The 23,879-nt window shown below is 38.0% G+C and overlaps 3 protein-coding genes across 5 annotated transcripts; 1 reads left to right on the top strand and 2 right to left on the bottom strand.

Annotated features, from left to right (window-relative positions):
- Window positions 1-56: 56 nt before the first annotated feature.
- Window positions 57-15,662, bottom strand: LOC144201344 (protein shisa-like-2A). Of its 3 annotated transcripts, none has more exons than XM_077723885.1 (3): window positions 1,132-1,413; window positions 503-639; window positions 57-428 (listed from the first exon to the last, which is right to left on the bottom strand). In XM_077723885.1, exons 1-3 carry the CDS (start codon window positions 1,308-1,310, stop codon window positions 244-246), a joined length of 501 nt encoding a protein of 166 aa, XP_077580011.1. In that variant the 5' UTR covers window positions 1,311-1,413; the 3' UTR covers window positions 57-243. The 3 variants fall into 3 exon arrangements, 1 of the variants encoding a protein (XP_077580011.1); XR_013327318.1 differs by lacking the exon at window positions 1,132-1,413 and adding an exon at window positions 15,201-15,662 and having other exon boundaries at window positions 389-428; window positions 503-607; XR_013327317.1 differs by lacking the exons at window positions 57-428; window positions 1,132-1,413 and adding an exon at window positions 15,201-15,662 and having other exon boundaries at window positions 505-639.
- On the top strand, window positions 3,833-18,020 carry slc1a7a (solute carrier family 1 member 7a). Its single transcript, XM_077723883.1, has 11 exons — window positions 3,833-4,363; window positions 6,000-6,079; window positions 9,145-9,360; window positions 11,253-11,295; window positions 11,573-11,804; window positions 12,061-12,160; window positions 12,256-12,489; window positions 12,609-12,803; window positions 15,860-15,994; window positions 16,441-16,540; window positions 16,801-18,020. Exons 1-11 carry the CDS (start codon window positions 4,223-4,225, stop codon window positions 17,065-17,067), a joined length of 1,743 nt encoding a protein of 580 aa, XP_077580009.1. The 5' UTR covers window positions 3,833-4,222; the 3' UTR covers window positions 17,068-18,020.
- On the bottom strand, window positions 17,869-23,843 carry scp2a (sterol carrier protein 2a). Its single transcript, XM_077723884.1, has 16 exons — window positions 23,695-23,843; window positions 22,739-22,796; window positions 22,581-22,652; window positions 22,358-22,489; window positions 22,107-22,171; window positions 21,724-21,850; window positions 21,579-21,642; window positions 21,410-21,496; window positions 21,156-21,306; window positions 20,738-20,885; window positions 20,437-20,544; window positions 19,838-19,991; window positions 19,672-19,768; window positions 19,443-19,572; window positions 19,154-19,233; window positions 17,869-18,457 (listed from the first exon to the last, which is right to left on the bottom strand). Exons 1-16 carry the CDS (start codon window positions 23,746-23,748, stop codon window positions 18,362-18,364), a joined length of 1,623 nt encoding a protein of 540 aa, XP_077580010.1. The 5' UTR covers window positions 23,749-23,843; the 3' UTR covers window positions 17,869-18,361.
- Between the last annotated feature and the right edge of the window lie 36 nt (window positions 23,844-23,879).

Raw genomic sequence — 23,879 nt, 5'->3', positions numbered from 1 at the left:
AACATTTTTGTTATGTTTTGCAAGGGACAAAATAAACCTCCCCCCCCCCCCCCCCCCTACAATTACATCTATGGTCATATTTAACAATCATCTCTTATCCTTAAACACCAGTTGCTTGTAAAAGGTGATTTGACGTTAGATAAATCGGTCACACAAGGAAATATTGAACAGTACTCGACAAAAAGAATCTTCCCTGCATTTTTCTTTGTTCACATCGAGATGTTCGATCCTTTTTTGAGGATTTTATGATGGATTCTCCACTCTTACGTCTGTAAGATTGGCTATAAAGCACCTCTGGAAAAGACGCTCCGGAACAGGAGCCGCGTTAGCAGAATGTAATTTGCTACACATGAAGTGCTTTCGAAATCCCTGAGGACCAGAGGTACATGCTGGTTCTGTCGGGCCGGATGCCTCTTGAGGGTCACATGCTGAAAGGAAAGAAAAAATGAAACAATAGAGGCCTTGAAAGATATGTCAGCTAATGACTGACACACACACTAACCAGGTGCTCTTAATGGTATGTTGTTGTCACGACGACTTGGTTTGGTGGAAATAAAGAGGTAGCAAAGAACACACACTGTTATGAGGAAGGCTAGAAGGACCACTGCTGCAAAAGACAGGCCAGAGAGAGCCAAAATACTGAGAAAGGGGAAAGGGTGGGAAAATAAAAAGGTATTAACAAAATATTGTACACCTTACTTTGGATTTCACAGATTAGATCGGATGGGACTCCAATAATCTTTCTTTTTTTTACCCCATATAGCCAAACGTATCATAACGTATATGAGTTTTGAACAATATACATATATATATGCACACATTCATGAAAGGTAGAAGAAGTTGGCCCTCAGATCTTTTGAATTTTCTGAATGTGGCCCTTGGGGGCTAAAATGGAGACCACTGGTATAGAACAATTCAGGGATTTTAAGATAAAAAAATATATATATATCTATCTATGTGTATATATATCTATCTATATATAGATGTATATATATATATATTATAAAAACAATACAAATCTCGAGACAAAAATATGCACTGTATAGATTAAAACCGAGAAGTACATGACCAAAAGTTCTACTGAAAATTCCTCACTAAAATAATCAAATAATAGTAAATTGTAAAGATTACCTCAGCCACCACATGTAACCATAGTCATGCGGATAAAAACTGTTAGGGTCCTCACAGCAGTACTTCAAGTCATTAAATCCACAACAGAAACGAGCACCGGTATTTCCCGGTTTTGGGCAGGTGAAAGCATCCACCAACTTGTTGCTGGTGCTGAAATAGCTGCTGCATTCAGTGCTCATGCTGATGACTAAAAAAAACTGTCAACATCAGACTGAGAAATCCACAGGTTGACTGCATGGGCAAACGGGATTAAAATGCTCCTTGCTCATGATGAATGGCAAATAGCTGGCTCTTGCTACCCCTGCACCCCCCTCTTTCCCCTCTCTCTCTCTCTGTCTCTCTCTCTCTCTCTCTCTCTCTCTCTCTCTCTCTCTCTCTCTCTCTCTCTGTCCCTCTCTTTCACTGACTCAGTTATCCACACAAAAGTCTCTCAGGTGGCTTGAGCCTATTCCAGCCAACTATGTGCAAAAGGCAGCTAAAACCTGAAATTTGTTGCCAGCCCATCACAGAGCATTAATCCATAAATGTATTTATAATTACAAAAAATACAATAATAATTCCGGCAGCTCGGCGGCCAACTGGTAAGTGCATCTCATATACTAATTTGATGGTTAACATGCAGGCTACTTTGTAACACAATGGGATTCAAAACAACAAGGCTTTAGTTGGCCCCAGCGTTGCCAAAAATGTAATTCCAGTATTTTTCAGTGCTTCTTCATCTGTTTATTCATTTTCAACAGTGCTTGATCCCCATTAGGGTCATGGGGTGTTGGAATCTATCCCATCTTTTTGGGCAAAAGACAGACTACACTCTAGACTGGTCACCATCGTCAATCATCGGGCAAACAAAGTGACAGACAACCATTCTCAATCACACTGCCACCCAATGGGAATCGATCCCATGCTAACCAAAGAGATGGAGAATAAAGTATGTATTTTATATCCCTAGGCTCTCCTTGTATTTAATTGACTACTATATTGAACACAGCATGTATGTTAATGGAAATTGACCAATTAGAGCAGTCTTATTCCACCCATCACGCATTGTGGCTCTCGGGGTGTAAAGAACGTTTATACTTTATCTTCTCGTCTTTTTTCTTCCCTTGATGTTGCAGTTGTTTCATTACTTGCTAGTTATGCTATTTCATGTGTTTCTATCACATTGTGACTATTGAGCCATTATTTGACAGCATTTAAGTACAAATTGTCCCTTAAGCGCCATCATAAGGAACTAACAAGTCACTTTGGTTGGATCTTCCCTTTTATAATTCCACATCGAAATTGCACTAGAGTATAATTGGCACCATACTATGAATTTTAAAACAAAATCTGGTATGTGTACAGGACTTGAAACGTCCTGAAACATGAGTGGTTCACAGCGAATGAACTTTAGGTGTTGTACATGTGTGGCTATCAACATGAATGAGAAGAACACTAGGCCGAACAGTTTGCTCTAATCCCAGATTATCTCCGAGTCCAATCCAGAAACAGGGAAAAAATTGGCAGAAGAAAGGGGATTATTTGACAGTGGTTGGTTGGGGATTGTGACCAGCAACTGCTTGTGCATAAATGTTACTCACTCGGATACGTACCTGTGAAAACATTATTTTATTGAATTAATTGACATTGATAAGAGTGTCAATGCAAAGGTCAAATATGTGAGGTATTGCCTTGATGGCATATTAATAAGTATTTCCACTTTAATCACTATTTCCCTGCAATTATTAAACATTTTGACTGAAATTCCCAGCAATTTATCTGATAAACTACTTTCTATTTGGTAGGCTTCTTTTTATATTGAAGTCTTTTTTCATGGCCTGAAGAAAAAAAAGTATATTTCAAACCCAGGCAGAGATTACTCATCAGAACATGCAGATGCAGCATCTGGGATTACAATTAGTGTAATATCATCTATTGGGTGAAAGCCTGTTACACTATTATGGAAGGAAATGAAATGAGATGTTTTGCTTTGAGTATGTGCTCGTAGTGATCTCTGCTCTTTTATTCTCACATTTTTAACTCAGATTCTCCATTTATTCTATCTTGGTGGAAAAACCACACAAAAAAAATCTGCTGTTTAAATACGATATAAATTATTCCAGAATTAGAGCAGAATTATGCTCGAAAATTCCACCACAAATGAAGATGTAAGTTTTCTGATACATATTTAACAATAGATAGTTAAATATTGCAAGAGCTCATTTGACAAATCAATGGTAGCAATTCTGTTTGAAGATTTTCTTGGTGTTTTTAATATGTTGTCAAATCACAGTAGCACGGTTGCAGAGGAGTAGAAACGAGAAGTTGATGACACACATCTGCTCTACCCATTTAATCTTCTAAAACTATGATTAATTGCCATCATCTTCTACCCCGTTAAAAAGTTTAGGGTAGCAGCATAGTGTGACCAAAAAAGTGATCACTTTTTTCATATACATAATTATGCACACAGAAAGAAAACAAAAAAAAAAAACAATGAAATCATTCAGGCATTCTCCACGGACAAATGTTTATGACTCTGAACTTTTCATGCATTTCATTTGTGTGTTCTTCAACAATCCTCGGTCCAATTGTTCAGAGAGCCCGGTAATCCGGCCTTAGATGGAAGTCGTGCAGAGCGGCCTAATAGGATCGCAGTATTAACAATAGCACCAGCTGTTGCAGGGCCCCCTATCGGCCATCGGGAAAAGTGTACGGGTGGGAGAGGTTGTCTGTGTGATGCTGTCAGTCTCATGTGGAGTATCCCGGGAAGCAGATTGCTTTGGGCGCAGAGGAATTTCTGCAGATTTTTCTGGGTGTTGACTTTTCTCCACCACCAGGGCATCCATCCAGCAAATCACCTGCCAGTTTTTCGTTTCTCACTTTTGATTTATCCCTCAACCTTCTGCAGAGGCCTGCTTTAATCGCTTTCCACCAACTGTGGCGCTTACAGGTCTTAGAACTTTGCACAGGTGTCTGCCGACTGTGCGCTGTCGGATCTACATGGATGAATAATCAACAGTTGGGGGTCTACTTGGGTTTTTTCCCCTCTGTGGGAGGGCTTCACAAAGTTACGGTCAGGACCAAGCTGCTCTAGGAGGAGGCGGTGAGGATGGCGGTGGCGCTGGAAGAAGTGTGGGGGCGGGTTAAGAATGTCTGCAAGCAGAATGGTTTACTCATCCTGTCTGTGCTTGCTGTGGTAGTTGGCTGCTTGCTTGGTTTCTTCCTGAGAGGCAAGCAGCTCTCCGTACAGGTCAGTCCATTTCAAATGATGCCCCCCCCCCCTCCCTGCTCATTGTGACCCCAAACACAACCGTTAAAAAGACATTTTGGTATAAATCCGGGGCCTAGGCAGACCCTCTAATCGGGGTGTTTACAAGAAGACGCAGCACACCAGTCCATTTTGTAGAGGGAGCTCCGTTCTTTGTGATTGGGATTGTCAAATTGCACCTTGAGGCTTTTCAGATTCAATATCGGGGAAATTTGCTGCCTCAAGAATCTTTTGCTTTTTTTCCATCAACATCCAATATTGCCCAGAGACGATGCTGGGCACATATATGGATCAGGATTCCCGGTGGGGAGATTAGTAGTCAATCACTCACAGAGACATCAGGTCTACAACAGACCATCATGTTCACTTATATAATTCACATGAGCCGCAATCGGCATGGGCTGGAAATATTAGATTGTATTTGCAGTTTACAATGAATGGCACGCCACGAAATTTGTGATTGACACCCCGAGCTAGCAGCGAATGATCACTACCAGCCAACCCAGTGCAAATGGATTGGAAATCTGTCGCTGTCATTGGCAGGGAAAGCGTTAAATACACAGTTGATGACTGAATATTTGGAAACTCTTTGCCTCTATGGCCTGATGAAGTGAATTTAGGGATTGTGATACGGAATCAAACCAATAGTTGTATCCGACTCCAAACCACAATGCATACGACTATAAAAACACAATCCAAGATGGTGAATTTGTATGTCTTCATTCCGATTTGGAACAGCAACTGAAAAATAACAGCTGTGTAATTCGTATACGAGCGTAGAAAACCGCAGTGGCAAATGACTGACATTTACAACATCACCACTCAGAGGAACGAGATGTAGTTATCAAAAGTATCACAGGCCTACAACCTTTCATTCTGGATATTCATTAGATTCTACAGAAAACCCGGTAAAGGTTAACACCATCTACAGATTAGGTGGTATGGAATTGTCGATGGAAAAATGCCTTCGATTAATTCCTCTGATGTCCCAGAACAGGCATTAAACAGGCTAAATATAATAAAGTATAAATATATATGTAAATATATAATATATACATTCTTGCATGTAAGGAACTCCTAACCTTTATTCTGCCCCATCTTACTGCCAATTAGGTCTAATACAGTGCTTCTATGGTAACAGATGGCACGATTTCACTTCCCAGCAAATAGCAGTTACACACGCACATGCTGAGACTACATTTTTTCCTATTTGTGTCACGGAAAATGAAAAATGATTAAACCGTGTGCTGTGCCTTTTAGGGGGATCAACTGTGAAATTGAATTTCAGTACTTCATTTTAACCAATTCAATAAATGTGGTTTTTCACATTCAATGAACCCAAAACGCTAAATCAGTTGGATGACTATTGGCTGATCGCATGAACTTTCTTGGAAACAGATGCCAAGCTGAGAGGTCACTTAGAATTCACCACAGTGCTCACGGTATTTTAGATTTTAGAAAGAAAAGTGAAGGGGGAAAAAGGCTGATAGTTGACCCACTTTCTACTGCATAATATGTTGTGTTTTACAATGCAGATTTTTTTTCATACACGATGACAAAGTTCCCAGTATAGATTGCCTATTAATGTGTTTTTTTAATTTTAAATGTTATCTTTCAGGAAGTCAAGTACTTTCAATTTCCTGGAGAACTGCTCATGAGGATGTTAAAAATGCTCATCCTGCCACTTGTCGTTTCCAGGTAGGAGCCAGTTAAAAAGTGTCAGCCAATGAAGTCAGTCCATTTTTTCTGATCATTCAATCACTTCCAGTTGAAAACAATCCCATGTCAATTAGTCTTTCCAATATCAATGTCCTTATTTTACTAACAACCAAAACACAAACTTGGTTACTTGAACTGGTAGTGAATAAGTTAAAACCAGGACAACCACTAAATAACCCACCACTAAAGGACAGGGGGGGTCAAGTACTTAACACATATCGCAGTTTGACCAAAAATGAATACTTTTAAAAATTGCTAAAAAAATAACATAAGAAAGAAACAGTTTCTAAGGCTTTCTAAGTCAGAATAAAGTAATTGTGATCTTGCCCTTGTCCTTGCCTGACTTAATACACACTATGTTTTCCATTGGATTTGCCGCTATTCATCAGATGTAATAATTAGTTAGCGCGGCACATTGTCAATACCAAGGTCAAATATGAATGTTGAATATTACTGTGATTAGAAAAGAAAATGTCTTTTTTTATTCAATACAATCCCCAGGAAGAGTGGTAGTGATCGTCCACGTCTTATGTGACAAGAATTAAATTATTAAACAATTATGGCATGGCGGTTATAATTGACTGTAAATGTTCAAACAACCTTTTTAAAATCTATTAATGTATACTTATTAAGGACAATTCCCTTTGTTGAAATATCTGAAGCAACTAATTGTAGTCTGACGTGTATTGAATGCAATTATTTAATACATTACCACTTTTTCAACAAAATCCAATCAAAATGTATCTAGTTTATGATTTTTTTTCCCTAAACATTTAAATATTGGCCTTAATAATGAAAATAAAGTATTGTGTGAGGTTGTACTTGCTTTGTAAAATGTTTCTGAAACCACTATAGAACTAAAAAGTATACATTTCACACCCCAAAGAAAATATAAAAAATGTGTGACCAGGTTTGTTCCATCATTACTGCTAAAATTCATCGTCTACCCTTAAATTTTGAAATTATAACTAACAAAAATCTTTTTTGATTGCCATATAACTCATTGACTATCATTGACAACAAAAGTCAATCAATCGAAATTGACCACCAGTCAAAACGGACTGTATTATCTTGTCAAAATACACACGTGGACTTGTAAATTCACCCCATGGCTATTTTGGGCCCAAAGCGCTACACGAGGTCAGTAATGTCCACCACGCACCAAAAAAACTCCCAAAACAAATCAGGCAAACACGCCGGTTACATGCAGGCTGCTTTGTGCAATAAGCTACTTACAATATATGCACCAGCAAAGTCTGGATGAGAAGTTAATCTATCCTCAACTCCCTCTGTCCATTTCTCTATCCCAGTCCTTTTGCCTCTTCCTTTTATTTATTTTTAAAAGATAGCAAACAGAATACATGTTAGTTATTTCAGGAAAATGCTGCAATACGTATCAAATATAGGCCACGTAATTAGAACTCATCTAGAATATTTGAAAAAGAACCAGGTTCATGTACAAATATATTTGAGTATTTATGTATATTCATCTGATTTTGCTGTGTAGTGTTTCTGGAGTGGAATACTGTGTAGAATGTATCTGGTTAGTGCTGCACAGATCAGCTGTTTGACACAGCTTATCTAGGGGTGAAATATCTGCTCCATCCCTATAGCCTGTCTGTCCCCATTTTTTTTTCCCCTCCCAACCATCTGCGCGCCGGCCAAAGAGGAAACCAGATTATCCCGTGTACGCGTCATGCAGAATCAATGGTCATGTACACGTTTGTCTACAAGAGGTCGACGGTGCAATCCATTGCTGTGTGTTAATATAGAAATAATGAGTCTAAGGGAAATTATTTTGGTGAACTTTTATTCACAATATGTAATAGTCGAAGCTGTTTTCTCCAAAAAGCCAAACCGTTGAGATTCAGGGCCTTGTTTTTTTATGTTAATTCTTCTACTAGGTGGTTTTATTTTGTATTTTTCAACTAGGTACTCAAAATACAAATGGAATATTTCTTCCAACCTCCACTTTAAAAAATGCTTTTTGTGAATATATGCTCTGTAAAGATTACATTAATTGTCGTCCTTGGCAAAGATGCAAAATGGTCAGAAGCTTCATATACTGAAAACAAGCTTTTACAAATCAGGATTCGACAATTGGTACATGCATGCAGGATGTAAACATCAATATTGGTAGCAGAAATAAAAAAAATGTGAATGTAGTCAGCATTTTTTATTCCTGGGGAAGGAAAATTCTCTAAAATCAAAAAAAAACAACTTGAAAACATTACCATCATGTGTATATTGTTTAATTTTGATTTTATTAGGCGTGCTAAGTTCAATTCATATTCAGAATTGTAAAAATAAAACCAAACAACAAACAAAACAGGGACATCCAGTTTTTTCTTTTTCATTTTCTATTTGTATGCCTTGAAGGGTGTGTTTAGTTTTACAACTAATGTCTAATCTAACGCAGGATAAGATATTTGCACAAAATATGGCGTTGCTCATGCACACACAACATTTTTCATTACTATTCTAATCATTAAGAAACAAATAGTTCTCTCAAAACGACAGGGAATTCTGCTTATTAGGTTTGAGTCCTGAATAGCATGCTTTGCCTTCTCATTAAATGTTAATAGTTTTTGCATCTGATATGTCACAGTCAGGAAATTGGCACGGCTTGAAATCTAGCGGTACTCTGTTTTTTTTCTTTTTTATACATCAATCATTGGTCATTCAACGAGTTGTAATGCTAATACGTTACGATGCTTAAAAATACCGTATTATCTTCATACACCCTCCAAAAAAAAATGGCACATTATGCGGAACAACCGAACAAAGTAACAAGTACAGTTTTATGATCATAAAAGACTGCCAGAACTTGGTAAAAACCAAAATGAAATATAAGAACCCTACTCGAACCCTTTTCAGGAGGCCTGGAGAATTTTTAAAAAGATCTTTTAGACTTCTTTTGTGACCTTTGACCTTTTACAGGGCAAGTGATTGTTTTTGTCATTTTCTGAGGAGAATACCCTCCACTAAATGTATTCTTTTTCTTCTCTTTCTTGTCTTCCATCCTGGGATAATTCTTATTTAAGTTTGATGTCGGGTCTGGCTGCTCTGGATGCCAAATGTTCCAGCCGACTGGGCATCATGACAATCTCCTACTACCTCTGGACCACCTTTGTTGCCGTGGTGGTTGGCATTATCATGGTGTATATCATCCATCCCGGAGGAGCTGCTCAGAAGGAGGACTCGGATGAAAGCAAAAAGCCAATGACCAGTTCTGCCGACGCACTTTTGGATCTCATTCGGTGAGACAGACTCCAAATTTTGAACTGTGTCAGGATAGATGGGTTTGGAAAATTGTACCCAGTTTGATGTTCTTGATCTGGTCTTGGTCTCCACAAGTTCAAGACCTGCATTGATTGGCTAGTCTTCCAAATTAATGTCATTTAAAATTGGGGCGGGTTCCATAGATCAACAATTACTGTCAATTGTTATGTTAGAGTGGACCCCCGAGTTACAAAATGAATCCGTAAAGGGGTTGGGATCATAAAGCCAATTTATTTTATGATTTTTATAGTTATTTTTAGGTTATTAGTAACGCTGTGATGCTCACTGACTGCCATGTTTGAATTTTGAAAGAGAGAAATTCTTGTTGCCTCCCTCGGGCTAAAAAAAAGCCTAAAAAAAATGCGAAAAACACAATGAAGGGACGCCTTATCGCTGGGGTTCAGTGTACTAAAATTCCACTACCTCTGTTAATGACTACAAGATGAAATAATAGTTTGACAAATCACAGTTCAAATGAATTGGACTGATATATCTATAAAATATACATGTATAAAACTAAAATATAATAACTTTTAAAGTCTTGTCTTGTATGGTCTGACCTCTCAAAAGACATGAGCAAACTGAGCTTTATCGACTATTAAACATTCCCTGCTGATGTTGGAGATTTACATTCCATTCATTTTGGCTTGAAATGATGTCAAAGGCAGCTGAAGAAAAATTAATTTAGGTTCACTTTAAAATCTCAGCAGGTGTAAACTGAGGTGAGAACCCCATTGATGGGGAAGGAGCGTTAGAAGCAAATTATTTATCGAGTTTACACTACTAATTAAATGGTTTTGAGGTCAAACGCAGAGTGCCTGAGGAAGGAGGGGAAATCCTTGAGCGAAGCGTGCCAGTGGATTGGCGCGTTAAGATAATTAGAGCTGCTCAAACCCAGCTGGGTGTTTTTGAGGTGAACTTTGTTGAGGCCGGTTGAGTCACAGTGTCAGTGTGATAGTAGGTCAACGGGAAAGAGGGTCAACTTGCTTAGATATCAACATATTTTCTCTTAGGGTTTCCAATAAGGGCTTTGATTACATCTGAAAAACCCTGACAAGGAAAAATCGAGAAGGATTTTTTCCTATGTTTTGGGCTTTTTCATCAAAAAATGAATTATAGCGGAAATAAATTGCCTTTTGAATGAGGCAAGACTGTCCAATTCAACTTTCTACTGATTATATGGCAGTCGTGACGTTCACATGCTCGCAATGTGTGTTTGTGTGTGTGTGTGTGTGTGTGTGTGTGTGTGTGTGTGTGTGTGTGTGTGTGTGTGTGTGTGTGTGTTTGTGTGTGTGTGTGTTGTAGAAGAGCACAGCTGTGCTTTGGATTTATCTGGCAAAGCTTCTTTAAAACCTTCATCTATCATGCAGCCCTGCTATATTGGTACATTCACAAATGGCCCAGAGTGTCTGACTTTGGCCCAGTGTGCATGTCAACGTAATGAGCACCCGTGTTCTTGAATATGATGATTCTTGGATTTAATAAAGCTCGCAAAAGGATGAAAATAGCACATTAGCTTGATTTGTGCCGTCTTGGACGCAAAATAGGTTGGAGAGCGAATGCTCTCAGGTGAATTGAGCACCGTTTTTGAGTTTGAGTTCTTCCCTGTACTGCATATATCATTGCTTGGGTGACATATGTCAAATTTTTACTTTACGAAGGCTGGTGGTAAATATTTACTAACAGCTTTCCCACTTCAGATGGATTTGACATTTGTTGAAGTCAATATCAGCTAATAAATTAAAGAGAAATCCCGTGTTTATTCATTTTTATTAGTACGAATAAAAATGACCAAGTTCATTTCACATTCAATGCCATACAGTCACAGTGTAAAAGATTTGAATACATTTTTTTCCCCTCTCATCCACAGCAACATGTTTCCAGCAAACTTGGTTCAAGCTACATTTCAACAGGTAAGATGGAATCTTAGATTTACAACAACTATATTCCCAAATTGTATGGTGGTCCCTAACTGGAAGCACTCCTAGTTTAAATGGATTGGATGTCAATATCCTCGTCGAAAGGTTATGTCTTATTGGAGGTATTTAGTTATAGTATACTATAGTAGTTGTAGTACTCATTGCAATAAAATACCTCCAAGGAAGTGTTTATTTCCCAAATTCCCAGACTTGTTTTCACATTTCTGATCTTCACCCTCACTTCTTCTTTATCTTCCTTTTCCTTTTCAAGTATCGAACTCAGAGATTCCCCGAATACATCGCTAAACCAACAGTGGCTCAGCTCCTGGATGAGACCACCACTCGGAGGGTCTACATCTACGGCATACAGGACGACAATGGAACTGACGTTCAGAACTTTTCCTTGGATCTCACGCCACCCCCGGATGTCATCATGAAAACTGCGGCGGGTACGAGCGAAGGCATGAACGTGCTGGGTATCGTCATTTTCTCCGCCACTATGGGTAAGGAGCTATTTACATGGTGCTCGTGCAGTATATTCCGGACTATAAGTCGCACTTTTTTTTCATAGCTTTTGGACCTGCTTATCTGCAAAGCATTTATATCAATAGATTCTACTTAGTTAGTCTGTTGTTTTACATTTTACTATAGTTACTTTGACATTTATTGTTCTTGGTTTTCTAATATTTCCTCTTTGCGGGTTAAAAAAAGGACCATAACATGTGTATAATTTATCAATTGCATATGTGATTGGTCCAGGGATCATGTTGGGAAGAATGGGGCCCAACGGAAGCGCCTTGGTCAACTTCTGTCAGAGTTTGAACGAAGCTGTTCTCAAGATCGTTGCCATTGTTATCTGGTAAGAACTAACAACCTATATCTGGCTAGCCTTTAAATGTCAATGAGAACAGGTCAATTTGTACACATATTCTTTCTAAATGTCTCTTTTTCCAGGTATTTCCCCTTCGGTATTGTCTTCCTGGTGGCCGGGAAGATCTTGGAAATGGACGATCCATCGGCAATGGGGAAGAAGCTGGGTTTTTATGCCATCACAGTAGTAATGGGCTTGGTGCTTCATGGTCTCTTCATCTTGCCAGCCATGTACTTCTTTATCACAAAGAAGAGTCCTATTGTTTACATCAGAGGAATTCTACAGGCACTGCTTATTTCCTTAGCTACATCATCAAGGTCATTTGAGTTTAAGTCTTTCAAGACAAATTGATAGACAAAGTATTATTACATGGATGGGAGATATAAAAGCCAGGATAACCCATTTAGTTTCATGTTGGATTTTTTTTCTTCCCCAGCTCTGCCACTCTGCCTATCACCTTCAAGTGCCTCCTAGAAAACAACCATATTGACAGACGGATCATTCGCTTTGTGCTGCCTGTGGGGGCCACCATCAACATGGACGGCACAGCCCTTTACGAAGCCGTGGCAGCCATCTTTATTGCCCAAGTCAATAACTACGAACTGGACTTTGGACAAATAATCACAATTAGGTGAGCAAAAGAAATCTTTCAGTTTCAGAGGCTGATGTACATTCTTTCAATGTCATATTATCTTTAAAGAGTATAGCTTATTGGGATATGTGGACAGATTTCACTCCAGGTCTGATTGGTCTTTTATCATACACAGTCCATTCCTAAGTCAGAAGATCACAAACTGATAGCTAATACTTCATCTTCAAAGTTTTCAAAGCAAAATACATGGTTGCAATAAGTGATCCAGGTCCTGAAGAAGCAAAACGACCGTAAATCAGCCCAATGCCATCATGTTTAATTCATGATATAATGTTCTTTTTCTGAAACCCTGTAATAATTACATGTGAGGCAAGAGATAGGAAAAGATGAGCTTCACAAAATGTTTTCCTCCCTTAGCTGACATCTGCATTATATTTGTATATGAAGGGAGACATTACTGTACATACCAATGAGGCGAAACTGGTCACTCGCATGCAAAACGAAATTCCCCACTGTCCACCCCGTGGATATTTTAGGAGGGAAAGCATTGCATTCTCGTGTGTTTTACGATTTTGAATTAATCACATCACATATTGAGTTTTCTAAATGATTAAAAATTATTATGGGATTTACTGGATACACATATACTGTATGTAAATGTCACACAGATTATGCCTCATGTGAGCTTCTTAGTCTGATCTGATTTCTGCCAAATCAGTCTGGAGGCCACATCAACTCTGAAGGTTACACAAAAGGTAGTTACTGTCCACTGTTGCTTTACACACCTTTACAAAAGGTAAACAAGTCCTTACCGAGGGGGGAAAACATTCACTCCCTCTGATTTAATATGTCCTCGTGTAATAACATTAAGCAGACTTGTGCCCATAGCTTCGGGCTGTGCCCATTCCCTCGTAATCCCTTGGCAGTAAAACCCATATGACCTGTATGACTCATCTCTCTCGTCACGCCAGAATTATAATAATTTGCCCCCCCCCCCTCCTCCTCCCCGTGCTATTTGGCCGCTGACCACAGAGCTTCATTTTGAGTGAATGTTTGTGGAAAATGTCCTTGCATAATAAGGAACCATCAACTGCGTTTTGAATGAATGCTATCGTCCTTCGTCCTTTTATTTTAAGAAAAGAACTCAATTTAACACCCACTTACTGTGCTAAGGAGGGTTTAGATGTCTTATAATTCAATACAATACAATACCACAATACATAGTACAAAAAAATGGATTAAACGTCTAGTGTCGTCTTTGACACTGAGAAATATCATTAAGAGGCAAGCAATATGTTTTACCAAATTCTCAAAAGTAATCACTTGCTTTATAAAATGTTAAAATGACAAGCAGCACCTATTAAATGACCTTCATGTGAAAAGGCAGGACTTATTACAACCACTCAATTGCTTTTAATGGATAACCCAAAACGTATAGGCAACCATAAGTCCAAAATTAATTAGTATAAGTAATCAACCTTTGAGCAAAAAAATATTCATAACTAAAATATGCCTATCAGATTTCATTCTGAACCTACCTGAACGATGAAGTAACAAGTTTAATTCCCCAATGAATTCATGGAATTAAACAAGCCTGAGGCAAAATGAAATCTGGCTCCAATGATGATTGTGTGTATAGGACCCTAGAATATTACTAACACATTTCATTCTGATTGCTATAGTCTTCTTGCATTTACAGATGGTAAATGCCAAAAGAGTAACAATTTGACGATTTTAATTAATCAGGCCTGACACAAAAAAATACCATAAATTGAGCTCGGAGGATAGAGGAGTATATATCTCTAGAATATTCATTTATTTTTCATCCCGCTTATCCTCACAAGGGCCGCGGGGGAGCTGGATCCTCAGATTTCATTTGCTAAACTAGGACTGCATTGGTTAAGTGTCTCCCTTTACTATAGTGAGCAACCTTTTGAAAATACAGTTCTTTTTTTAACCTTCATTACATTAGATGTATAATGTATTAAATAAGATTATTTTCCTGTGAGATGCCCGTCAGCGAGGTTTTTGTTCAGTTATTTCCATTTTACCCTCCTGAATAGGGATTGTCACTCAGTATTGAAGGATTACTCAACATGTACTCTTTTGATTGATTATTTGTTGAAAAAACAGAGCAGGTAATAACCCTAGCTGATTTTAGTCCGGATGCTGTTTACCGCAGAAACATCACACATTTAACACAATAGTGGATACAAGGAAAAATACACAAAAAATACACATGGCAGTATAAACCAAAAAGTAAAGTGCCATTAAAAAATAAACATTAAAAAAGCAAGCAAGCGGAACAATTGAATACAAAAAAACAAACTGTGATAGTTGTTTTTTGTTTGATTTTGTTCAAAAATGCTGTTTTCTTTACTTTAAATTACAAGAACTACTGATTTTTTTGAGGATTCAACTTAAGTGCTGACATACCTTCCACAGGCGGCCCATCAGGACTCACAGTTCTGGGGTCGAGGGTTCAATCTTGATTGGGTCCTCACTATATGGAGTTTGCATGTTCCCCCCAGGGCCTGCGTAGGTTTTCTCCGGGTAATCCGCTTTCCAGCCATATTCCAAACATGCAGTGTAGGCTGGTTGAACACTGTAAATTCACCTGGTATAGGATCCAGCACCCTCTGCAACCCTTGTGAGCATAAGGGGTTCCAAAAATGAATGAATCACTTCTACATACAGACTTATAAAATATGTACCAGTATTAAACACAGTGAGTGGATATGCTCTGGCACAGGGGTTGCCAAGTCCAGTTCTCAAGAGTCTCTATCCAGTCTGTTTCCATATCTCCCTCCTCTAGCACAGCTGAATCAAATGATCACCCAATTAGCAAGCTGTCCAGAAACTTCATACCAATCCCGATGATTTGATTCAGTTGTGCTGGTGGAGGGAGACATGGATCCAACAAACTGGATAGGGCCTCTTGACCACTGGACTTGGCCACCCCTGCATTAGCAGATAACCCAAACTTCTTAGTTTTTGCTTGCAAAAGCAGCAAACTATTTATTAAGATATATTTAACAATAATAGTAAGTAAAATATTGACCAAAAAGTCCATGATCTTTTTGTTTCTCTTCCAGTATTACTGCAACAGCCGCTAGTATTGGTGCAGCTGGAATCCCACAAGCTGGACTGGTTACCATGGTGATTGTTCTGACATCAGTGGGTCTGCCTACTGATGACATCTCTCTCATCATTGCTGTTGATTGGGCTTTGTAAGTACATTACATTATTCTGCCAGGTCTTGATAGAGTTGGTTTCATTGAAAGGATGGATGCTGGCCACTTTGGTTGGTACATTACTGTGAAAGCCCCCTTTGCGTATTTGGACATGAAAATACCCACAGTTATAATATAAGTACCTTCATTTGGGCACTCAGCAGTCCCAAGTAGGAATACCAATATGCTGTGTTTTATTTCAATGGTACGCAGGTTTTAAGTAAATAACTAAATAACTACATGGCCTGCTCCAGTTAAGAACGCTGCACTTCCATTTTAATTCTCTAAAGGGTTTATTATAGTAAAGTAAAGATTACAATGAACAGAAAACCTGCCCATTAATAATGTGACCAAAGGGCAGAAACAATATTGAAACCAACAACAAAGAAAATGTATGTACATACCTGAATATTTTGATGGTTTAAACTGCTTCTATATGGCAGGGATCGATTCAGGACCATGGTGAATGTGATGGGCGATGCTTTGGCTACTGGAATCATGGCTCACATCTGCAGAAAAGATTTCATAAAAGAAGGCGAACAGGTGAGAATTGAATATATATATATATATATATATATATATAGCTTTATAATAGTCCACCCCGCAAATCCACATTTCTATGAACGGAATTTACTGCGGAATTCAACATCCTCTGTCAGGAAACGAAAAAAGAAAATGGAATAGAGGGCCAGATGTACAATTGTGATTATTTTCATCATTACATTTGATCATAGAAGAAAATCAAAATGAATGGACAATCTAATGTAAAAATCTTTAAACCTGCTTTTGATGGCCTCTACCAGGTCCCCCTAATCTGCGAGACAAAACCCATGATCAGCATCCAACAGATGATGAGTTACCAGAACCAGAAGAACGGCTGCTATCAACCGCCTCCTCCGGGCAGCAAGCATGACCACCTCTCCCCGGACGTAGCCCGCCTGATCCAACTGGAGGAAGGCATTCGACCGATGGAGAAGAAGAAAAACACCCACTCTTCGCACCACAAGAGAGGCCACAGAGACAAGGATCACTGTTCCATTGATATGAACGGCCTGGAGACTAATGTGTAGAGAAGAGATGCGACTGGCCGTCTTGAGCATTCGGGCGCTGGCCCAGGACGAGAGGACCGGCATGTTCCATAAAATGACGTGGCTGAAGTCACCTGCGGCTCACCGGCTTGCAAAAAATGGGAACATAACAGCAAACAAACGCAGATCTTATAGAAAACAGACTGTTTTTTTGTGGTTTGTTTGGGGGCTTTGGTTTTTTTTTTACCGTATTTGAAAAAAATGACCTGCATATTTGTGTGTATACTTACTGAGCGTGAATCATACATACTATAATGATATGAATGATACCAGTTCAAGGTTTCATTCTTTGCTTGCTTCAAGGCTAGGCTCTTGAGATGCAATTTGTCCTTCTATCAAAGTTTTAACATACCAGAGAGCATATGAGTCAATCAGAAATGATTATGGAAAATAATTCCATCCTTCTGTGGACAGTGGAAAGAAAAAAAAAGTCCACTAGGATCAGATATGAAGTATCATGTAATGATCTGTTTTGGTATCAGATAGTATATTTTCAAAAGGACTTTTTCTATATTTTAAACATGCACTCATGTAATGTTGTTTTAATTCTGAAGTGCACATCCAGTATAATAAACAAAACTGTCTACGGTACTGTGCAATGTTTTTCTACCGATTTAAAATCAATAATGTAAATCACGAATGCCAATTAATTGACTTTTTGGGCAAAAAAAAGGTCCATTAATGTGGCACACCAACTAAAAGGAGTCTTGAGGGTGTATAAAACGTACATTTTAAAGTATACATACAATTATGGACTCTGTATAATAATAAAAAAAACATACATAGTTTACTTGCTGATGTTTATTAAACTTTGTGCAAAGCCAAAAGAGAAACAACACCAGAATGTTTGAAATTGCATGGTTAGAAAGATTTTTTTCAATTACAAGGCTTTAGCTGACTGTACATTACAGTTAATGACGATAATGTATTCTCTTTTGTAGCTTTAATTGTATATATAGTATGTCATTTTCTCCCACACTAGTGTCATAATCACCACCTCACATTTATTGTATTGTGTACAAAATATATATCATCATGGACATTAGACTGGCTTTAAAACCACTATTTAAATTGCGTGTTCAAAGCCAGTCCTATCTCAAACTATCCCTGATGATCTAATATTTGTCACACATCACACAATTGCTAGTCAAAATTACTCATTAAGAGATGAGATCAGTATTCCAAGGGGCATACATAACATAGCATACCCACTAATGATGTCTGTTAAAAACTGCATGGTTTTAAGGTTAGTTAGTCTCCACTCAAATTCCAGTAATCACAATTTGGCTTTTCCTGGTGACACCTGAAGGTTCTGCAACTTCATGGCCATACCCATATTCCCAGTAATCTTCAGTTTTCCTTTGAAAAAAGCCTATATAAAAGAAAAGAGTTTACTGAGAAATGCAGAAATACTAACTTTAATTCATAGTATAAACATGCAATGAAGAAAAAAGCCAGGCCGCTTTAATGCTAAATGTGGACAATGCTTGTAATATTACAACACCGATTGCAACTCAGAGAAATACAAAAAAGCAGCTATATAACAGCTTTCTTTATCTAGATTTTCTTTTTTAACGCTTTGCAAAATGGATGTCCAGTCCAGACATTTTCCATTGAAAGCTGCAAACAGGACATCGATGAAATATCTAGGAAATAAAGATCTGTTGGATTATTTTGGCTATTGTTTTGTCCTTTTTATCCCTGAATAGAAATGGATAAGACCAGTACTTATACTTGTGCAAAGAAAATTGTCATTGAAGGTCATAAAGGAGCAGTGATGTTCAAGGACTTTTTGGAGTGCACTTTAAAAAACATTACCTAATTGCAAATGCTTTAAAAGGTTAAATAATAAAACAGCAAAATAAAGCGTTAGAAAAAATGATCATCTTTCCATGCCATTGACATTTTTGCACATTCGATATAATTGGACTGGGAGGGATAATTAATGGTCACTTTCACTCTCCCAGTTCAAATGGATTAAAAATGCTCTTTATCTTGAATTTTTAGGGAAAAAAAAGAAAGGAACATTGTTGAACATTAAACAAGAGGGGTATTTTTTAAAACGTACCATTTGTGCATTCAATTTTCCTGTCATTAAATCAAGCAGATCTTGATCACTCATGGTTAAGGTGCAATCAGCCTTGGTACCTGAAAGCAACATCAATTTCGGTGGCATTAGCATTTAATAAATGACTTCAATAATGTGATTTTCTGACTTAGTTCCTTACAACAAAAACACTTATAAAACCTGTCAGACAAATCAAATTCCTGAACACTTGCTAAATAATGTACTCACCAAGCTGTGCTGTACTAATAATGCACAATAAATGACTTGAATTTTATTTGGAATTCGTTACCTGACTCATTGGTGACTGAACCATTGCCGTTCTTAACATCCACAAACCAAGTGGCTTCCTTCCCATCAGGTCCATCTTTTACTTGAAAAGCAAACACGCCACCAACCTTCTTGACAAGCTGTGCACCTTCCTGCAATTTTTTAAAAATCAAAAATGCTTTATCAATCGACTACTGTTACCAAAGACAGAAAGCCAAACTATAAGTTTAACTATTAATATACCCCCATACCTCCTGCAGATGTTTTTCAATCTCCTTAAAGACAGGATATGCTTTAAATCCTTCCAAGCTGTTGCCTGCACTAGTGGCTATTGCACTGACACCTAACCTGAGGATAAAGAACAACAGTTGGATGGTACTCTTTAAAAATGTTTTGAGCTAGAAAATATGGCAATACCTTTCATTTTGTGTAAATCCCATTCTGTAAAGTGCAACAACTACAGCTCCTCCTAAGCCGATATTGTGCTGCAAGGCTACTTTAGCCCCAGGGACTTGCCTTCTGCCAGCCTGCCCTCGGAGTTGCCAGCAAAGCTCAGCACATTGGGCCAGACCTGAGTCACAAAAATATATATATGTATATATATCTTGGCACACATTAAGGTGGTCTTGCATCCAGATTTATGTAATGCAGTCTTTCAATTATTTTTAATTGTGTTAGACTTGGGGAGTAGTTGTTCCTTTTGCAAATACTTTCACATATTTGTGAACCTGTGCATTATCATTCTTATCAGTGCCATGCTGTATATAAAAGTTTTTTTTTTTTGTACAAGCACTTGCCAGATGGTGCCCCCCCCCCCTGTTGTTTACATCCAAATTCTATTAAGAATAGACTTTGTTGGGTAAATTCTAGAGTGCACACATGCCACCTAGTGGCTAATGTAGAGATTGCTTGTTGAATATGTTGGAAATCCAACATTTAACCTGTTAGTTTTTTTGGGGGGCTAATAGAAATAAAAATAATCTTGTATTAATAATAACACAATAATAGATATTTACCTGTAGCTCCTAAAGGATGTCCCTTGGAGATGAGGCCACCACTGGGGTTAATAACATACTTGCCACCATACGTGTTGTCCCCTCTGTCAATTAGTTCTGCTCCTTTTCCTGTTAGTAGAAAGCCCACCAATCAAATGAGAGCTTGGTCAGTTACATCAGAGACTATCAATAAGCAGAGCTTTAAAATAAACAACATTTCTCCACTTTTTTTTTCTCTCTCAAAATGAACATCTCCATTTGACTTGTCCATTTGAGACATCTGTCAGTATCAGGTTTTGATTTTGGTAAGGCAATACAGTACCTTCAGGACACAATCCCAGTGCCTCATAAGTGATCAGTTCATTAGCAGAGAAGCAGTCATGCAGCTCCACAACATCAACGTCAGTAGGCCGGAGACCAGAGCTTTCAAAGCACTTTTTAGCCGCCACTCGAGACATGTCGTAACCCACCTGGATGCGAATAAGGAACAGTAGTGTGTTTCAAGTAAATATACATTCCAGATGGATGTCTATTTTTCTCTGCAGTACTGTATTGACTCGACTGTAAAACACTTTTTTTTGATAGTTTAACTGAAAAACAGTTTTCAATTGTTTTGGAATACTTTTTGCTATTTAAATTGGACAGAGTTGTGCTAATCTGTATTATTTGTTATAGATTTTAAAGTCACGGTGTTACATGAACTATGTTGTCACAACAAAAGCACAATGGCCCTTTCTCACCATCTTTATGCAGCTATTTTCATCAAATGTAGTACTCAGATCAGTCACCATCTCTTGGGCCAGGATCTCCACGGCCTGCGCCTCCAGATGGTGACGTCGAACAAAGTCCTCACTTGCCAAAACTACAGCACCGGCCCCATCTGATGTAGGACTAATGACAGGCAAATGTATATAACATGCTCCTATTATAATGTTATCTATGCATTCTGGATCTGGAAAAAAAACAGAATCATAATTGTACAAGAGTATCTTACCAGCACTGTAGAAGAGTCAAGTACTCAAACACCTTTCTAGAATTCATAACCTGCTCCAAAGTGTATTCATCCTGAAACTGAGAATATCTACACATCCACAGTATAACCATTAATAGATAAGCACAGAACCAAAAAGTACATCTGAAATATATTGTACATTACTACTTACGGATTGTTGGTGGAATGTTTGTGGTTTTTCCAGGCAATTTTGGCAAAGTGCTCTGGTTTGGTACCTATAAAATTTAAAAAAAAAAAAACCTTGGTGAGATGCAATTATGCATTCAAAGGAATTCCCTCTAAAGTAGTACGGGTACCATATTTTTCCATGTGCTCCCTGCCGGCATTGCCGAACATTTGGGCAGCTGGTGGAGCGGCCTCCATCCCATAACGGTTGATCATCACTTCCATGTGCTTATCCATGGGACTGGTTCGATCCAAGTACTAAAATGAGCAACATTCCAGTTGTTTCCGTAAATGTTTTATATCTAGGTAGTACTTTATACCAAGTATTCTCTTTCCCTTGTCAGGAAAAGCAGTACAGAAAATACTGAACATATTACAAATTAATTAGGAGTTTACCAAACTTAAACTATTGTGGTCAAATATGATTCTATTTGACCGAAAGTCTTATTTCATGAGGAATATGAATGACTTGTTTTTTTGTTCCTTTTTTTGCTTTTTTTTTTTTTTTTTTTACCTTTGAGGACAAAGACCCCCTCTCCATCTTTTCAAATCCAAGTGCAAGCACACAGTCGGAAAGACCTATAGGCCAAAAAAAATCTCTGCGTAACCTATTTAAATCAATGTAATTCATATGTAATTCTAATATAACATTCAAATTGTTTCATTAAAAGGAATATCTTCCACAAATATACATATCAGGACTGTAAAAAAAAGCATCTGATGCTGAGACCACATTCAACATTAAAACAATCATGCATAACTGACCCCCTTGGATCAACTGGCGTGCCATGAAGAGCGCAGTGGAGCCAGTGGAGCAATTATTATTGACATTAATAATAGGGATGCCAGTCAAGCCCAGGCTGTGATAAATAGCCCTCTGCCCACAAGTGGAGTCCCCTACAACAGAAATGTTGACAAAAGGAAAATTACTGATTGAGTGAGGCTCTATAAAATAATACTGAAGCAGTAGACAAATTCAATTAATTACCATAAACATATCCCACACAGGCTTGTTCAATGGCAGAATATGCGATCCCTGCATCTGCAAGAGCCTTTTGACCTACAACAGAAGATGGATAATAAGTTAAAAATTGATACGGATGTTCTTGGGAGTTGCTGACAATGTCCAAATTGTCATCAGCTGACCTGCTTCTTTGGCCATGTCAGGGTAGTCGTAGTCACCTCGAGCTCCAGGCTTGTCAAACTAAAGCAAAAAGATGTAAAAAATCAAAAAAGTATGTAGTACTTCTGTGAAGGTCATCACAACAGAATACACTTATACCCACAAGGCAAAAAGTTCCCAATTACACTGCGCATGCACTTTTAGTTAATGCGCATTCAGGTATTTTGTTTGTTTTTTATGTTTTTAATACAACCTGGTTGTACATGCAAATCAGTTGATGTGTTTTATGGTCTTTTAGATGCCATGATAAATATATATGCTGATTTGGCATTTGTATATATCATCAAGTTTTTATTACTGCTATCATTTTGCATACTGTATTTGTTTTTATAGTCTTGCATGGCCAATGTGTGTATGATGGAAAGTTTTTTTTTTTCTAATGCACGTTTTAGTTTCAGATTATTGTTGAAAATATATATTTAAAAACAACAACAATACACTCTGACGTCCAAAAAACTACGAGAATGCAAGTCAATAATCTATTCATTTTTTTTCATTCATGAAGTATATTATCCAGTTTATTTCACAACGACATACAGAATACTTTAATTAAAAAAAACAGTTTAATAACGATATAACATTGATGCAGAAATAGAGGATTCTAATGACCCTTTGCACAATTGTTGCCATGAACATGAACTATGGACTGAGCATGAGGATCACATTGCATAACTGAAAAATGGCAACATTAGGCAAAATCAAAATTCAGACAAAAATCATCACCGATTGACGAAAAGGATATATTTGTGTGATGCCGATCTTGTGAAAAGCAATGTTTTGAAGTGAAAAGTGAGAGGAAAACAGTTTTGATCACTACTTCGAAGTACTTGAGTAAAGCCTACGCAACAATCTTGTAGCGTGATAGGTAACCCTGTTTGACAGAAAGGTACATGCTCATGTGCAAATAAATTTAAAATACCTTTGTCATGCCTACGCCGATTACAAACACACGATTTTTGTTTGCTGGAGCCATGGTTAGAGGTCCGATTTTTGTAGTCCACCCTGACACTTGTCAACAGGAGCACAAGGGCTTCCGGAGTTAGTAGTCATGAGCAAAGATTGTCTATTTAAAACTAGAGCCTTTCTCTGGAGCAAACGAATGGA

This window comes from Stigmatopora nigra, chromosome 9 (assembly GCF_051989575.1).
Source record: "Stigmatopora nigra isolate UIUO_SnigA chromosome 9, RoL_Snig_1.1, whole genome shotgun sequence".
NCBI classification, from domain to species: Eukaryota; Metazoa; Chordata; class Actinopteri; order Syngnathiformes; family Syngnathidae; genus Stigmatopora; species Stigmatopora nigra.
The sequence above is the reverse complement of the archived record's forward strand: the minus strand, read 5'-3'. Positions and strand labels throughout refer to the sequence as shown.

What these genes read in the sequence shown, in the direction of transcription:
- slc1a7a (XM_077723883.1), top strand. Translation starts at nt 4,223, where the DNA reads ATGGCGGTGGCGCTGGAAGAAGTGTGGGGGCGGGTTAAGAATGTCTGC. An exon ending in GCAAGCAGCTCTCCGTACAG is followed by an intron (nt 4,364 to 5,999) that starts GTCAGTCCATTT and finishes GTTATCTTTCAG; the next exon opens with GAAGTCAAGTACTTTCAATT. An exon ending in GGACAAATAATCACAATTAG is followed by an intron (nt 12,804 to 15,859) that starts GTGAGCAAAAGA and finishes TTTCTCTTCCAG; the next exon opens with TATTACTGCAACAGCCGCTA.
- scp2a (XM_077723884.1), bottom strand. Translation starts at nt 23,748, where the DNA reads ATGGCTCCAGCAAACAAAAATCGTGTGTTTGTAATCGGCGTAGGCATG. An exon ending in GGAGCACATGGAAAAATATG is followed by an intron (nt 21,643 to 21,723) that starts GTACCCGTACTA and finishes TAAATTTTATAG; the next exon opens with GTACCAAACCAGAGCACTTT. An exon ending in GGATTTACACAAAATGAAAG is followed by an intron (nt 19,769 to 19,837) that starts GTATTGCCATAT and finishes CTTTATCCTCAG; the next exon opens with GTTAGGTGTCAGTGCAATAG.
- LOC144201344 (XM_077723885.1), bottom strand. Translation starts at nt 1,310, where the DNA reads ATGAGCACTGAATGCAGCAGCTATTTCAGCACCAGCAACAAGTTGGTG. An exon ending in GGTTACATGTGGTGGCTGAG is followed by an intron (nt 640 to 1,131) that starts GTAATCTTTACA and finishes CCCCTTTCTCAG; the next exon opens with TATTTTGGCTCTCTCTGGCC. An exon ending in CATACCATTAAGAGCACCTG is followed by an intron (nt 429 to 502) that starts GTTAGTGTGTGT and finishes CTTTCCTTTCAG; the next exon opens with CATGTGACCCTCAAGAGGCA.